The sequence below is a fragment of the Anopheles moucheti genome, chromosome 3, assembly GCF_943734755.1.
Source record: "Anopheles moucheti chromosome 3, idAnoMoucSN_F20_07, whole genome shotgun sequence".
Lineage (NCBI taxonomy): Eukaryota > Metazoa > Arthropoda > Insecta > Diptera > Culicidae > Anopheles > Anopheles moucheti.
In genome coordinates, this window is record NC_069141.1 from 72,324,629 (window position 1) to 72,340,654 (window position 16,026).

The window sequence follows — 16,026 nt, forward strand, 5'->3', positions numbered from 1 at the left end:
TCTGGGCTGAGTTGTCAAAGTTGCCACAAACGGTGTACGACGCATACTGGAGAAGTAAAAAACATTGCAGCGAAAAACATAATTCTCATCAGTGAAATGGATTCGAAGGAAGTATCGCTAATCATCAAATGGAGCGGTAAGGAATTCCCTATCGAGGATCTTACCGAGCACGACACGGTTGCCGTCTTGAGACACGAAATATGCAAAAAGACACAGGTCAGGCCCGAACGGCAGAAGCTGCTGAACTTGAAGCATAAAGGTACGTTGTAATTAATGCAAGTCGTATGGTGTATTATGCTGAAACTATCATGCTTTCAGGAAAGCCGGTTACGGATGATATGGTGTTGGGAGCTTTGGAACTGAAGGCCAATTTCAAAGTAATGATGGTAAGCAGATATTTTTGTCGTGTCCACTGAAGGGTTTGGAAGATTGAATTTACACGATCGTTTCGCCATCGTAACAGGTTGGTTCGCTAGAATCCGACATCCAGGAGGCCTCTTCGCGACCCGATGACGTAGGGAGCGTTGTGAACGATCTGGACAACGAGGAGGAAGACAACGTTCCGTTCGAAAACAAGGACGTTTATTTGGCCAAAATCAACAAACGAATTAAGGATTACACCATCAAAGAATTGAATCCACCTCGCGAAGGCAAACGGCTGCTAGTGTTGGACATTGATTACACTATATTTGATCATCGATCGGCCGCTGAGAATGGTTCGTAAAGAAACCTTCATACTGGGAGCACTAACATGAACTATTTTTACACGTTTTTTACACGCAGGAGCGGAATTGATGAGACCGTATCTGCACGAGTTCTTGTCGTCAGCTTATCAGTACTACGACATCGCAATATGGTCTGCAACGTCGATGAGATGGATTGTGGAAAAAATGAAGTTGCTCGGAGTAACAGATGATACGAGGGATTATAAGTTGGTGTTTATGCTGGATGATGCGGCAATGATAACGGTGCTATGCCCTTTACGTGGCGTTATTGAGGTAAAACCGCTCGGAGTTATCTGGGGCAAGTACAACCAGTATTCGTCCAAGAATACAATCATGTTCGATGATTTGCGGCGCAACTTTCTGATGAATCCTAAGTCGGGTTTGCGCATCAAACCATTCTCGGAGGCGCATTTGAATCGGCACAAGGATAAGGAACTGCTGAAGCTGGCGAAATATTTGAAAGCGATTGCCGAACACTGTGACGATTTTGATACACTCAACCATCGAAGATGGGAAGATTATCTGTCCAAGAAACGATCTCATTAGTGCGCAAAAAAAAAGGTTGACGCCAACGGCCTCATTGTATTTCTATTTTCGTTTTGCAATAAACATTAAGAATGCTGCGGGATACATGTGTGATGTTGAATCGTTTTCTAATTATCGCAAAAAGAAACGTTTTTTCACTTTGTAAACCCATGGGATGGAAATGTATCAGCCGATTCCCAAGACACAAACCTCACATGATGTTCGAAAAACACGTTTGTTCGACATTTACAAGGCTCGGTCATTTCGGACAAAATAAGTTTTACCAAGTTTGATGTAACCTTGTCAAACCGGCTATATTTTGCTTGGTGTCTGCAGACCCAAGCAAAGTTGGTTTCGGTCCATTTGCTAATACGTTTTGGTGAATTAAGATTACACTTGATGAAGTTAAAATTAGTGCAAATCATACCCAAAACACGCTGTATCCCATGCAAAATCAAAGATTGAGCGAACTTTACCGCATGTGAAAAGGAATCGTGGCAATCGCAAACCTTTACCCAACCAGCAGGCAGCCAGCAAATTGTAGTGAAAATTTTGACAAGTGTGACCGTACGCTGTATTCAATGTACGTATCAGTTCTTATTTACGTTTCTCAGATGACGAATGTTTTGTGAAGTTGCTGACCGGGAAAATCGTGAGTATCGTGTGCATAATGTAAAAACCTATGTTTTCAGTGAACCAAAGTACCGTTTGCTCGAGTGCTTGTGGTGATTTTTTGCTGCGTATATAAGCTCTGGATGATAATCAGTCATAAGTATGGGGTAGGAAATGGAAAAAAAATCTGGTACTAATGTACGTAAATTACACCAGTATTATGATTTGAGGAAAGGAAATGTGTTTGCAGAGGCACAATTCTTCGTTGTTGCTATACTGTTGGTTTTTTGCACCAGTTCATCATGGTGTTGTGCTTTAAGCCGAGCTTTATCATACAAAATTTGAGTGCTTATTGTTTTGAACCTGTAATATATACTCATTTGTTTTAAGAATATGTAAAATTCACATAAAATGGAATATATTGTGAAAAAAATCTATAGCATTCGAAGACCCAACTAACCAAAAATTGCCAATTAAAATCCCGTAGTGCAAACAAAGCAATGATTTTTGCCCCTAACCGATTAACACAAATTGCAATAATTCGACTTCGAACAAGACTCGAATCAATTGTATGTTCGAAGGTGCGTTGATCTTGAAGGTAGCCTACTAGCTAAATCAGCATGCTTCCTCGCTTTGACAGATTTGGTTGTAAGTAAGGGAGAGCGAGAGATCAAACTGATTTGTCTAGTTGGGTACTAAATATATGGGTGTTTGTTACTTTGTTGATTGGAGAAGCGAATTTAAGCAATATACAAAGCAAAAGTGGTTTAGAAGTTATATTTTTTGTGGTTAATTTGGCTGACGCTTATGTAAGAACATATTCGGCGTTTGACCTTGAGCAAAAGCGATGGGAGAATTTGCTCTTTTCAATGTTCTCCAATGTTTTTAAAGTACACTAAGCTTCTTGTGTTCTTAGCGGTACCGCGGCGGCCGCGGCCCATGTGGAGACGTACTTAGATAGATTGTTGTAGATCAATCGACTTTCTTTTCTATCGCACCACGTCCCGGTTATCGTGGCCTACAATTTTAGACCTTCCGTCACTTACATGTACATGTATCAGTCCTATAGTCCAGCGTACGAAGGGATGGTCCGGATGGGATTTAGTATCGATCCTTTCGTGTGTCCGGCCACACTCGTATATCTACAAAATCAGAGAAAAAAAAACTTCGTTCTCATTCTTCCGGCATATAAATTTTCCTTTGCGAATTTGTTAGCTGGGAAGAGCCTTGTTGAGAATCTTGTTACTCCTGTATCGTTTCAATATAAATCGTAGGAAAGTTAATTGTTTGCTGTGTTTTTCGACTAAATAAAGATGAAGCACGAACTTAATTAGGTGGATGAGTAAATATTAAAAAGCATAAAACAAAAAAAGCATACAAACCAGTATATGCTTGTGCGTGTTCGCGACATGCATTCGCCACGAGCATATTCCCGAATTGTCAGAATGAAACCCAAAATGGCGCTTTATCGAAAAACGACTTTTATCTTGTATCAATCTAAACATTTTTCTTGTATTTGGAGAATGTGATCGATCTGATTGGCAAGTTTTGTAACTTGTCAGAAAACTCTTCTATTTGGTATCTTGTGAAATATTTATTTCCAAAAACTCGTGTCTAGAAGACGACTAATCTAGACACGAGTTTTTGGAAAAAATTTAGCAAGTCTTTTTTTGCCGTAATGTCAAATGAATTTGATAAAATTTTAGTTAATACTGCAATAGTGCAAAACTGCGTTTCAATTGTTTTTTTACCTTTTCTGCGAGAAAATCGTGATCGGTGTTGAGTCGGCTAGTGTGCAGACTGCCTTATCTTGTTCGACTGTTTGACAGTTACATTACAGCTTTTCAGCACATTTTCGAAAACAGTAAATATCAAGCGCTCCATCGCTAGGGAAGAATTCTGATGGCACAGCAAAAACAGTTTATTATTTTGTTTTGTTTACAGAGCCAAAACGACGGTAATTGAAACATAAAAGTTGTGATTTGATGTGATCGCGAGGGGCGCTTGGAAAGTGTGCTAGACGAAGATGGATCGGGCACGGTTTTCGATCAGCTTACTGTGCGAGCAAATATCCAAAACCTGTCGCCTATGCGGAGTGGATAATCCAGACAAGATTCCAATACTTGGTGCAGAAGATATCATTGCATCCGATGAGCCACCACTGGCAAAAAAGATTGAGCTATGTATAGGAATAAAGGTAAGTGCGAATCGTCCTTAACATCAGGCACTTACGCGGTATCATAATTGCGGTGCATCTCATACCACTGGTACAGGTGACATTGACGGATAAAATGCCGCAACTAATTTGTTCGCTGTGTGTCGATAAGATGAATGATTTCTACGAGTACCGTATGATGTGCGAAACCACAGATCTTGAGATACGCAAAATTCTCCATCTGCCCATGGTACAGCCTGCTACATCGTTAGTGGTAAGTACGCGACCCATAAGAATTGTGAGTGTCGGAGACGAATAGGGTAACCATAACTCATGTTCGATTTTAGCCGAAAGCTGAACCAGTAGACAGCGCTGTAATTACGCTGGATGATGAAGATGTTGATGAAAAACCGAAAGTAAAACGTGGGCCAAAAACAAGGAATCGAAAGAAACAACTAGAAGCTGATGATGCGCCGGGTAATAGTGAAGAGGCTGATGTTAAACCAGCGTTAGACGAACCTAGTGAAAAACGCTCAAAGTACGATTTCCCGTGCGAGTACTGTAATGAATCGTTCATCCAGAGCTCCGAACTGGAGCGTCATCGCGTTGTGAAGCATACACCGTTAGTGCACAAGTTCGGCTGTGGGTCTTGCATGGAATATTTTGATACAGCGACGGAGTACAAGGATCACAACCTTTGGCACAAGCTGACACGGACGGCCTTTGGTTGTTTCAGATGTGGCAAGAAGTTTGCTTACATCAATACACTGAACAAGTTAGTATCACCGGTATACGGCATGGTGTTGGCTTGGTAGGGGTTTTTAGAGTTTAATTTGCTAATTACTTTCAATTCCTTCCTTTTAAGGCATGTGTCGCTGAACGCTTGTATAAGAATGTCACAGGTATCGTATGAAGTTGCCCTCGTGCCCGATATGCAGTGCCGATTATGTCAGAAAACTTTCAAAACGCGTAACTTGTACGAGTGGCATGGATGCTTCATACGCGCTCGGTCCAGCTGTCCGAAGTGTGGAAGAAATTTTCTTAAGAAAAATCTGCTCATGCGACACTTCATACTGTACTGCAACGGCACGCTCCCGCTTTTGGACCCCATTATCGTTCCGAAGGATGAACCGGATGCTGCGTCGGTTAACGGACAACCGAGCAGCGGTGGTACGGAAGTAAGACGAAGAGGACGTCCATCACGTGCAAGCATGAAGAACGAAACAATAGATTTGCCACTACCACCACTGTTCGATCTGCCCGATCTAAAATCCGAGTCCAACTCCATACCGGACGGTCACAATTCGACCGGGGGCATATTTTCTGGCACTGAAGCGGAGGATAATCAGAAACGAACTTCGTTGATAGAGGAGACGAACAAAATTGCGACACTGTTACGTTCGGGCGAATCGGTGGATGGAAATACGGATCTAAACACGATCAGTAGTATGCTCTCGTCGGTGAATGAAGCCATCGCTACCATTTCGAAGGTGCGCAAAAAGAAAAAGAAGCGCGATCGATTGTCTTCATCCGGGGCCGGTAATGCTTCTGAGAACCCACCGATGGTTGTATTGTCAAAGGCCAATGTTAAGCAGGAATTACACGAGGATTCCGGCATGTTGGCCACGTTGGTTGCAAATAATGCCGTTTTGGAAAATGGTTTGAATGAAACGATTCCGACGAATGAAGACCATCGGGAAGTAGAAGATGCCGAATCGGAACAAGATGTGGACGATTATGATAATGCGGCAGATAGTTTTGCACATCACAATGATGATGGTGGGGATAGTGATAGCGACGTTGAGATAATAAGTGTGGAACAATACCAACCGATCGGTTCCGGGACAAATTTTACTTCCAACTGGAATGATGTGATGCGACCGAATGACGAATCGGCGCAACCGGTGGAGCTTCAGATTAAACAAGAACTAATGGCTTCGAACGATGGAGATGAGTCAGATTTTGAAGGATACGAAGATGCTTCAATGTTTGTTGCCGTGAAGCAAGAACCAATGGAGGAAACAGTTGCAACGTCCCCAATTGTGCAATGCTCTGTGGTGGACAAACACAGCGAAGCATCATTTTCATCTTACCAAGCGTTGCGAATTAAGATAAAAAAGGAAAAAGGATTGCTTAATGCATCCGTGGTAGGTGAAGAACCCGCTACAACCGATCCTATATCAACGCCCGAAGAATGTACCGAGGAGCAAACCGACAATGGTCAATCTCGTGGAGCTGGCAATACTAAGAAAGCGGCAAAAACGACTACTCAGCGAAACAGCAAATCACCACCGGTGAAGCGTTACATGTGCACATCTGGGTCATCGACATCGACATCTGGATTGAATGTGTCCATTAAACAGGAACCGATGGAAGCGGAGAATGAACAGTCGCAGGAAAGCGTGACGGATCCGGAGCAAGATTATCCAGCTGAGGCCACTTTTATCGATACGACGACGGTACGAATTAAACAAGAACCGCAAGAAGGCAACAGCCCGGGTAGTCCTGCTGAAGATGTGATAACATTCGATGGAAAGCGCATCAAGCGAGAACGTCTCGACGATTATCCCGCATCGCACAACCCAAGGCAAGCGTCCAGCAATGATTCCTACAAGAAATCACTCAATCCACTGAGTCTTTCTGGTGTACGGATTGCTGCGGGCAAAAAATCGGCCGACAGTCAGTCGGGTGTAACGGTTAACAAATCCAGCGTAATGATAAATCCGTTTGCCTTGCTAAAACAAAAGGAAAGTGTGTCAACCGTTTCAGAGCAGGATTCGACCTCGAAGGACAGTACCGATTCTTTGGCTGAACAATCGGAACGGTTCGGTTTGCCAGTAATATCGCAGGTCAAATCGATCGATCCGGTAGAACATTTATCGTTAACTTCTGACGATAATGTTGCGGCGGAACCAACACCTGTAGTAGAACAACAGCAAAAGGAGACTACGGTAGAGATGATCAGAAATGACAGCACAGAAAATCTAAGGCATACGGATTCCCCTCCCATGAGCGAACCGTCTGTTTCGAAGCCAGTAGCCGTAGCATTCCCGCAAAAAAATGTTGCTGAGCTGAAGATCAAATCCGTAACTACAGTGCCGGAAGATATTGTACCGCTGCCACAAGAAAACGATGGTGAGCTGAGGACATCGTCCGTTACTACGATTCCGGAAGATCTTGTACCGCCACAAGAAAATGTCAATGATTTGAAGACATCGTCCGTTACTACGATTCCGGAAGATCTTGTACCGCCACAAGCAAATGTCAATGAGTTGAAGATAACATCCGTTACTACGATCCCGAAAGATCTTGTACCGCTACAAGAAACTGTCAGTGAGTTGAAGATATCATCTGTAACTACGATCCCGAAAGATCTTGTACCACCACAAGAAACTGTCAGTGAGTTGAAGATATCTTCCGTAACTACGATTCCTGAAGAACAGAATTTCCACAGTGAGGATCCATACAATGAGCAACAACTGTCAGCTGGCGACGCCCATAACAGTGATGTTAATGCCATACCAGAAGGTGTTCCAGAACGCGACGATTCGGATGATTTGATCCCACGGCAAGTAACGAAAGATGCCGAAACATCTAGCGGGTCGGATGTGAAAGATCGCGTAGAAACAGTTGATTCTTGTCAGGATGATGGAAGATGTAAAGTAGATGAACATGATGATGATGATGATGATGATATCGAAAAAGAAGAAGAAGCAGAAGAAGAAAAAGAAAAGGAAAAACAAAAAACACCTCACAATGAAGAAAATGAGCGAGAAGAAATTTCCGCGACTGCAACAATTGCGGAACACGAACAACTACAGCCCAACAATCATGACACAGTTGTAGCCGAACCTACAGGTACTATAGATACAACTGCTGAAACAGACGGAGAGGATGTTAACGTAAATCCTGCAACATGCTCGGAACGACAACAAGAACTACTCTGTGATGAAAGTTCACGAGAGGAAGTTCAGCCAGGCACTCAGAAAGAGTTTGGTGCCATTGCTAGCAATGATGAAGGTTTAGTCGCAAAACAATAATCTCCCCGTTTGTATAGCTCTGCTGATGATGGATAGCATCGAGTTTTATCAATTAACATGGCGCGTGAAGTACAAGAAGCGTTAGAATCATTCACTTTCTTTGATTGCACATTACAATTAGCACACAACTGCTTCGCAAGTAACGTTCCAGCAATAGCAAAATTCCACTGCGCACGGTCGCAGTTTTGAATTCTTTTGTCGAATCTTATTTTTTTATGAGGTTAAACCTTAATTCTTGGAAACTCAAATTTCTTGCTCGAAGAGAAGTTTGAGATAATGACAAAAACAATAGCGAAATTGGAACTATCTAAAAGGTTACGTTTAAGTAGTAGTAAGATGAGTATATGGTAAGATTACTTGTATGAGAATTAAATGTAAAGAACTAGACTTATAATTACCATCGATAGTGCGGTATATTTCGCTTGTAAGAACATATGAAGATATATAAATACATATGACAAAGATCCTTGCATTTGTGTGTCAGTTGATTGATTACTAAAGTGCAGTAACCCTGCTATGCAATGGTGTCGTTGCCATGGGCAACGGTTTTCGTGTTATTTTCGCTCATTTGTTTAAACGCGAAGAATGTTTGCCATCTCCGCAGCTGGTTATGGTACAATTACTCGTGACGATATAATCGCACTAGAGGTACGCTGTTTGGAACAAATTCGGGAAGATGTGCTGTATGCCGTGCGGAACGATGCCAAGTTGCGGGCGGTATTAACCTCGAAAAACTACGACGATTTCAAGTAAGTCCCGAATGTACTGAATGCTCACGTATTGCTAATGCCACTAGCCAATTTTAATTTGTTTTATCACGCACAGAAACATCGTCGATGCAGCCCACTTAACACCACTGAGTGCCAGCGATAAGATGAACGCTAAAACAAAGAATCGAATCTGGAATAGCGCCACGCGCGATTAAGTTTTCACAGCGAATAAACATTACAATGCCGTGGATGCTAATCAATTAACGGCGTTTAGCAACGAGCAACTAGTCCAGCGTAAAAATCCGTTTCGATATATCTTCCACTAGCCAATCGATGGCTTCCACCAGTTTGCCACCCGTCACGGCGCTTACGCTCTGTATCGACCAGTGGTGTGTTTCGATTTTGTCCAGCTGCAGTATCTCCTTGATCTCGTTCGCCGTCAGTGCTCCGGGCAGATCTTGTTTGTTGGCTAGCACAAGCAGTGTGGCACCGGCGAGTCGCTCTTCCTGCAGCAGTAGCGTAAGTTCCTCGCGGCACGATTCCATACGCATCCGGTCGGTACTGTCCACGACCCAGATGAGTCCATCGGTGCACTCGAAATAATTACGCCAGTACGATCGCAACGATTTTTGCCCACCTACGTCCCACATGTTCAGCACATAGTCGTTGTAGTGCAGTGTTTTAATATTAAATCCTAGCGTGGGCGATATCTGGTCAATCGGTTCACCATTGAACCGTTTCAGGATGGTGGTTTTTCCGGCATTGTCGAGGCCGCTGTGGAAATAAAAAAAGCAACCACGTCGTTATCGTTGTGGATGTTCGGTTTTATGATAATTTCATGCCCAGTACTTACAGCAACAATATTCGCATTTCCTTTTCTTTCTGTTTCATCTTCTTAAGAATCGTTAAAAATCCCATCTTGCGTGTTTTTCCACAGCTGCACAGCACCACAGCACAACAGGAGCAATGAAATGGGGTTTGTTTACGTGGTGGTTTTATTTGACACGCACTGTTAGTGACAGCTCCCAATAAACAGTTTGAATCGTCAACATATTTTCGAACATTAAGTCTCGTTTACACACCACGTTGGATTGTTGGAGAAAAGGATCCAGCAGGACACGTGTGTCTCTCATTGAAGTTTGAATTATGGAGCGCGTAGTGCGTGTGTATTTAATATAAAGCCATCCCTATCAATTAAGCGGTCTTTGTATCAATTTTAGTGTCATGCCCGAATAGAGTTTGCACCAAAACGATAAACACTCCACGTGCTGCCTAGAATGCTTCCCCGATCGGTTTGATGATGATTTCGTGCACCTGCACATTTGGTGGTGTACCGATCACGTATAGTACGGCTGCCGAGATGTCTTCCGCTTCAAGCATTGGCATATCTTCGGGAACGAAGGACGGATCGAGAATTTCTGTTTTCACTCCACCGGGGCTGATACTCTGCGGAAACAGTAAGAGAATAATGATCATTTAAAAGATTGTTCTTACATCCTTATTCGCCATGCATCCTTCTTACCGTGACTTTAATTTTCGTTCCGGCCGCTCTCAATTCCTGGCGCATCGTTTCCGTGATGGCCCGTACCGCGTGCTTCGTACCGGGATAGATGTTGATCTTGGGGAAGTTGGGAACAATGTGTCCGGCCACGCTGCTGATGTGCACGATATGACCGTCGACCTGCCGATCGACCATGGACTTGTAAGCCCACTGGCTGCACAGCACCAGCCCAGTCACGTTCGTGTCCAGCACGGCCCGCACATCGGCGGTGGTGCCAACGTCGAGCAGATTGTTGGACCGCACGATACCGGCATTGTTCACCAGCACGTCCACGCCACCGTGCGTGTCCCGAATGCGCTGGAACGTCTTCACGATGTCAGCTTCCAGCGAAACGTCACACTTGATCGCGTGTAACCGTGCGGCCGCTTCCTTCGGCAGGTCCTGCTTCAGCTGCTCCACCCGCTCAACGCGTCGGGCCAATCCGATGGTGATCATGCCGGCTTTGGCCAGATCTTTTGCGATCGCTGCCCCAATACCCGAGCTAGCACCGGTTACAACGGCCACTTTGTTGCGCCAACGATCCATTGCGTGTACGTTCGTCGTTCGAGAGTTCGATCAAATTTATCTCCCAGTGGGAATGACAATAACTGATGGGATAGGACTGAATGGTCCACCGTTCGGTGAAACCCTTTTTGACTAGAATGTCGAGATTGCGAGCTAGAATGACTTGCAGAATAGATGCGCTGTATGAGCAGAGGCAAATCAACTGTTTGGCGAGAATCCACAACACTTTAATAAGCAATCAGAGCTTCTTAACCTGCGCGTGATCAACCGTTTGAAGGATCTTGGTCGATTTTTCACCAAACTTTTTTTTAAATTAGTTAGTTGAGTAATTAGCTTTAACAAAGTTATATTACCTTTTACACAAAGTTGTTTCTGGAGCATCGGATACTCATTTCTTGCGTAGCACCACTGCGCTAGGTACACAAAACTGCAAAGCACCCAACCCTTGTTGACTAACAAACTCCACTTACAAGGCGGCGCTTGGCGCACACTTGGTGGCTGAGTTTATTAACGGTTCGGCTCAATAAGCGTCGTTTCATTCACAGCAAAATGTCTACTCATGCTTTCGACGTAGGAAGCAAACCACACAGGGGTAAAGTGGATGATTAGTTGGTAGCGTTGGCTATCTTATCACATTTTACCAGGTACCCAAGATAGGCAAATAACAGCGATTGCCGATGGACCCGGATCAAACAAGTCAGAGACAGTTGATCGTAGAGTTTTCAGTGATTGTAACGACACGTTCAACGAGAAATGCAGTGGAATGCTGGCCGTAACGTTCGCTGCCGGTATGATCGGTTGCGCAAGCGATTTCCACGGATAATAGGCCCTTCTGCTTTGTACGAGCAATGATTGAAGTTGAAGACTGACAGGACAACGTTAAAACAATCAGCAGCGGACCAAACGGTAGGCGGTCGCCTAGGGCCTCGCCGTGTTGGGGACCCCAAAAAATGTGTGTAGTAGTTGTATACATAGGCCCAGTCTCCTTTGCTAGAGGGGGCACCGAAGGGTATCACAAGAGGCCCCTGGCGAATTTTGAAGTTGGGACAAAATGCCCCGGAATCGGCCCATTTTGTAACTTGTGATACCAAGCGGATAGTTTTGTTATATATAGCCAACATTTTCGACCCTCACGGCTTGCTGGGTCCAACGATAATCGTCGTTAAACTATTCATGCAGCAACTATGGTCGCTTAAGAAGGATGGAAAGGCATGGGACTGGGTCAGCGAACTCGGCTACAAATCTGCAGATACACATTGCAACAAACCATGTTTACGTATAAAACATATAGTAAATAATTACTTTCATAGTTGTAAATGATAACAAGGCAAGGCACATACCCATATATACCCATAAATTCATTTTCTTTGGTGACCGGAATGTGAGAATTAAGGTTTATAAAAGAACATTCCTTTCACATTCCTATCAAACGCATTAGAATGAAGGGGGAAAAGGCAAAACGGATCCTGCATCTCTTTCGTATTTTGCGCCGATCGCGTCCGTCAAAAACGCTCAGAAACGATGGAATTTTTGGTTTCCGACACCAAGAGAGCATGATCAACGAAGAGATAGCACAAATTTCCGTACCACGTGGTAGCATTTCATTTAGCTGTACCCTTCCCTCTACTGATCATAGCGCTTGATCCGTCCACTGATCTTTCATCTCTTTCCGTTCGTCCAAACAGCACAGTGCGTACCATAACGGTACACAAGTTTATTTTTATGGAAATAACAATGTGGAATATTTATGGAATATATTTATATATGGAATCCTTTCAAACCCCCGGACATTCCACGGCGACAAGAGATATAATTATTGCGAAATAATTGAACAATAAGCAATGAATAATGTCTTCGGAAATAGTGGCACTCTATGTGTCCTACTCCTAATAATTAAAAAACTTACCTGCTGTTCAGTTATGATACGCACTGTAAGAAATGGATGGATGAAACGAGACGGAGGATTCTCTCCACAGTAGCTGAGCTATTTACTCTAACGATTGCTCTCCAGAGAGGGCCCTTGTTTGATAGTATGTGCAACTAATAGCCAATCGTAGAAGATCTTTAATTGATCAATAGCATCACAGTGACTGATAACGTGAGCAACCATGTACAAACATGGCGGATCCTTGTGCGGATCAGATTGATGTTATCTCCTTTCATGGATGCTCTCTTGGTGTCAGAAATCACAAAACCGGACGCTTTTTGGTGGCTCCGATCGCATACGCGGAGAGACTTCGACGAAAGGAAAAGCGCTAACGAATAACATGCAATGACGACTGAGATGATCGTGTGCTCCTCTAGCTGTTGTAAGCTGGACACTAAACACTGACGGTGACTAATTCTTTCCATTTTGCTCTCTGTTGTCCCCCAACAAAGATTGTCATCAAGAAGAAGAATAACCATGTGGGAATGTGGGAATGTGGGAGGCAAACAGTACCGCGAGTCACTCTGCTGATATATGTGATATGTGATATTAATATCTATTGTACTGCTCTTTATCCGTATCGTCGTACGCTGTGCGGTGTCCAAGGCCTTCGGGCGCTGGCATAGCTCAGCTCGTCACTATATTTCTGCAAACTATATACTCACCATTAAAACGCATGTAATTATGAGGCGCGATCAGCATCTGCTGGTGGCGATGCTTTCTTGTAAACGCTTTTACGTACTTACGTGTTTATATGAAGTATTTTGGGGACAGTGTTTTTGTGTGTTTATTAAAAGATTATTTAATAGTTTGATTTTCGGATTCGTGGTTTAGTTGAGAAAAGGGATCAACGGCGGATCAAACGGTAGATGGAGTAGATGGTCGCCTAGGGCTACGCCGTGTTGGAGGCCCCAAAAAATGTTTGTAATGCCCCTTCTTACTGCGCCTTTAGCTTTGCCTCATTGCAAGGGCCTCAATGCCCCCCACATTCAACGTTTTTAAAATTAGAGGCTCCATTTATAATTCCGCCCTGGGCCTCCAAGGGGATTGATGCTCCACTGCTCATTTCGCAATATACTCACGCTCATAGCATTCGCATAGAAAAGAAGTAAAAGGACAAACGTTAATTTAAGTTTCTTATATGCTCTGGTTTGAGATACATATACATATATTTGTTCCAGTTCCTTCCACTACGCGCCCATCGCTCACTCACCCGTGTGTGTACTGGCGATTGCAAGGCGGCTTCCTCGCCACGCTCTTACCACGCTACGATCTATCTGATCTATCTCCTCAGCCTATCATTATTCACAGAGTTTGAACCACATGTACCCCGGTGCTGACTGCAGTGAGAAGAGGGAGTTCCAACCGTTGCTATTTGTTCGTGTAGCTACATTCTTTCACGCTGCTCTTCCTCTGGCAATGTAACTGGAGTAGGTTTTTTTTGGCAAACATCTTAAATTCCGATGTGGGTGTGTGTGAGTACTTGCGAGCGAGGTTTACTTTTAAATATGTGTGTGCATGTGTGCCAACTGCTGTGGTTCGTGGTTGTTGTAATAACCCGTCCAAATAGTGTGCTAAAGTTTGTTTGTAACATTGTGCTCCATTATTACGATCCTGTAATTAGGTTAATTGGCCAGCGGGGGCGCGTCTTGTACGAGCGAACCCCAACAATGCTTTTGGTTCGTGTGAACTTATACTTAGTATCCTTTGAACTTATACTTAGTATCCTTATCGGGCCATTCTTACACACACGCACACACACCGATCCTCACATACGCAACCACTCCTTCCTTGTGACGTGGCGTACAGCATGGAAAAAACACGGAAACGATCAAATGTTTGGTGGTTGGTTTGCTTATTGAACTGTCTTTATGTTTTTTTGTTTTGTTTGTTTGTTGTTTTCGTATATGCGCCTGATGCTCGCTAGTGTTTTTGCCAGGTTTTGTTCGAAATTCTTTGCATTATTTTATCCCTTATAGCTCGAAGAATGTATATAAAAAATATATGCATGTTTTCTTTTCTTTTTTGTCTCCACTACCCCCTTCATCCCCCTCTGGTTTGCCTAGTTCGATTTCATTCGTTTCGTAATTAATCGCGTCTGCTTTAAAAATGCTTTCAGCGATTTGTGTGTGTGTTTTTTATATTACCTTTCATGGTTTGGTTTTTCTATCTCCCTCTCTTTCTTTCGCTCTCTAGTCGTATATTATTTATAAGTTTAGTTTCCTTATCCGTGTATCAATTTACGAAACTATAAACAAATTTTTTCCTTTCATTTTTCACTTTGTTGATTGCATTATGTTTCCTTCTACGTTTAATGTGTTTCCTTTTCTTTTCCATACCACGATCACATACGATCCATTGCCTTTAGGGGTTTCGTTTATGTGTAGGGGTTCGTTTCCTTTCTGTTAAATATGTAACCCCCCCCTTTCCTTCATTTCCATCCTATGCTTGCTTTCATTCTATTATGCTACTTTATGTACAGTGATACACTTAGTTTATCTTTACGTTATATTTCATTGTGCTAAAATCGCTACAAGGTATGAAAGGAGCGGAGAAGGTGAAAAAGGAGGAGGGAAGGGGGATCTCTCCGGATCCGGAGTCTAGTGATGAGTATTAGTGGTTAGCAGGATAGGAAACAAGCGGGTAACTGCCTAGATTAGTGGATGAAGATGACACAAACGCTTCGAACGTGTTGCACCGGTAAGCGATTCGTTAATGCAGTAATGGCTATTGCTTAAAGCTTCCCACCAAACCAGTCGACAGAGGGGTTTCGTGTGGGGCAAATGTTTTGCCGCAAGGATTACCGAGTGTTTTAAAAATGTAATAAAATCGTTCAATTCATTCGGTTACGCTTTTAAATGCTTTGTGCCGGCTACACACACAAACACACACACACACCTACGCAAATCGTGACTTTTTCTGCTGTTTGTAATCTCTTTCACTCTCGTCTATTATTGTAAAGAAAGAAAATTTTACGTACAAGTTTCTGTGAGACGTCGGATGAATGTCGTATTGTAAAGCATAAATTAGAACGTCTGTAGTAATATCAACGTAAAGCTTGTTGTACTGGACCCGATCAAATCGACCCAACCAAAACCAATTATTATATACATTCAGATTCTTTATCGTGTTTCGTTTACTTTGCAACACAATTTATGGAACTTCGCATCGTAATACATCTGCTCTATGTGACTGCTGTTTGTACAATTAGTCGATTAGCAAGTGTGACACTTCGCGCAGGTCGTTATGGTCGTTATGGTGTGTCCT

The 16,026-nt window shown here is 43.2% G+C and overlaps 5 protein-coding genes across 5 annotated transcripts; 3 read left to right on the forward strand and 2 right to left on the reverse strand.

The window, feature by feature from the left end:
* Positions 1-33: 33 nt before the first annotated feature.
* Positions 34-1,357, forward strand: LOC128303967 (ubiquitin-like domain-containing CTD phosphatase 1). Its single transcript, XM_053041076.1, has 4 exons — positions 34-259; positions 319-386; positions 464-716; positions 784-1,357. The coding sequence occupies exons 1-4, from the start codon at positions 97-99 to the stop codon at positions 1,269-1,271; spliced, it is 972 nt and encodes a 323-aa protein (XP_052897036.1). The 5' UTR covers positions 34-96; the 3' UTR covers positions 1,272-1,357.
* A 2,409-nt stretch (positions 1,358-3,766) lies between these two features.
* On the forward strand, positions 3,767-8,521 carry LOC128305564 (uncharacterized). Its single transcript, XM_053043073.1, has 4 exons — positions 3,767-4,059; positions 4,136-4,288; positions 4,365-4,792; positions 4,883-8,521. Exons 1-4 carry the CDS (start codon positions 3,889-3,891, stop codon positions 8,055-8,057), a joined length of 3,927 nt encoding a protein of 1,308 aa, XP_052899033.1. The 5' UTR covers positions 3,767-3,888; the 3' UTR covers positions 8,058-8,521.
* Positions 8,445-9,747, reverse strand: LOC128305566 (ADP-ribosylation factor-like protein 2). Its single transcript, XM_053043075.1, has 2 exons — positions 9,621-9,747; positions 8,445-9,541 (listed from the first exon to the last, which is right to left on the reverse strand). Exons 1-2 carry the CDS (start codon positions 9,683-9,685, stop codon positions 9,052-9,054), a joined length of 555 nt encoding a protein of 184 aa, XP_052899035.1. The 5' UTR covers positions 9,686-9,747; the 3' UTR covers positions 8,445-9,051.
* LOC128305568 (uncharacterized) lies at positions 8,590-8,982 on the forward strand. Its single transcript, XM_053043076.1, has 2 exons — positions 8,590-8,806; positions 8,883-8,982. The coding sequence occupies exons 1-2, from the start codon at positions 8,643-8,645 to the stop codon at positions 8,980-8,982; spliced, it is 264 nt and encodes an 87-aa protein (XP_052899036.1). The 5' UTR covers positions 8,590-8,642.
* On the reverse strand, positions 9,740-10,929 carry LOC128305565 (farnesol dehydrogenase-like). Its single transcript, XM_053043074.1, has 2 exons — positions 10,290-10,929; positions 9,740-10,213 (listed from the first exon to the last, which is right to left on the reverse strand). Exons 1-2 carry the CDS (start codon positions 10,851-10,853, stop codon positions 10,040-10,042), a joined length of 738 nt encoding a protein of 245 aa, XP_052899034.1. The 5' UTR covers positions 10,854-10,929; the 3' UTR covers positions 9,740-10,039.
* Positions 10,930-16,026: the final 5,097 nt, after the last annotated feature.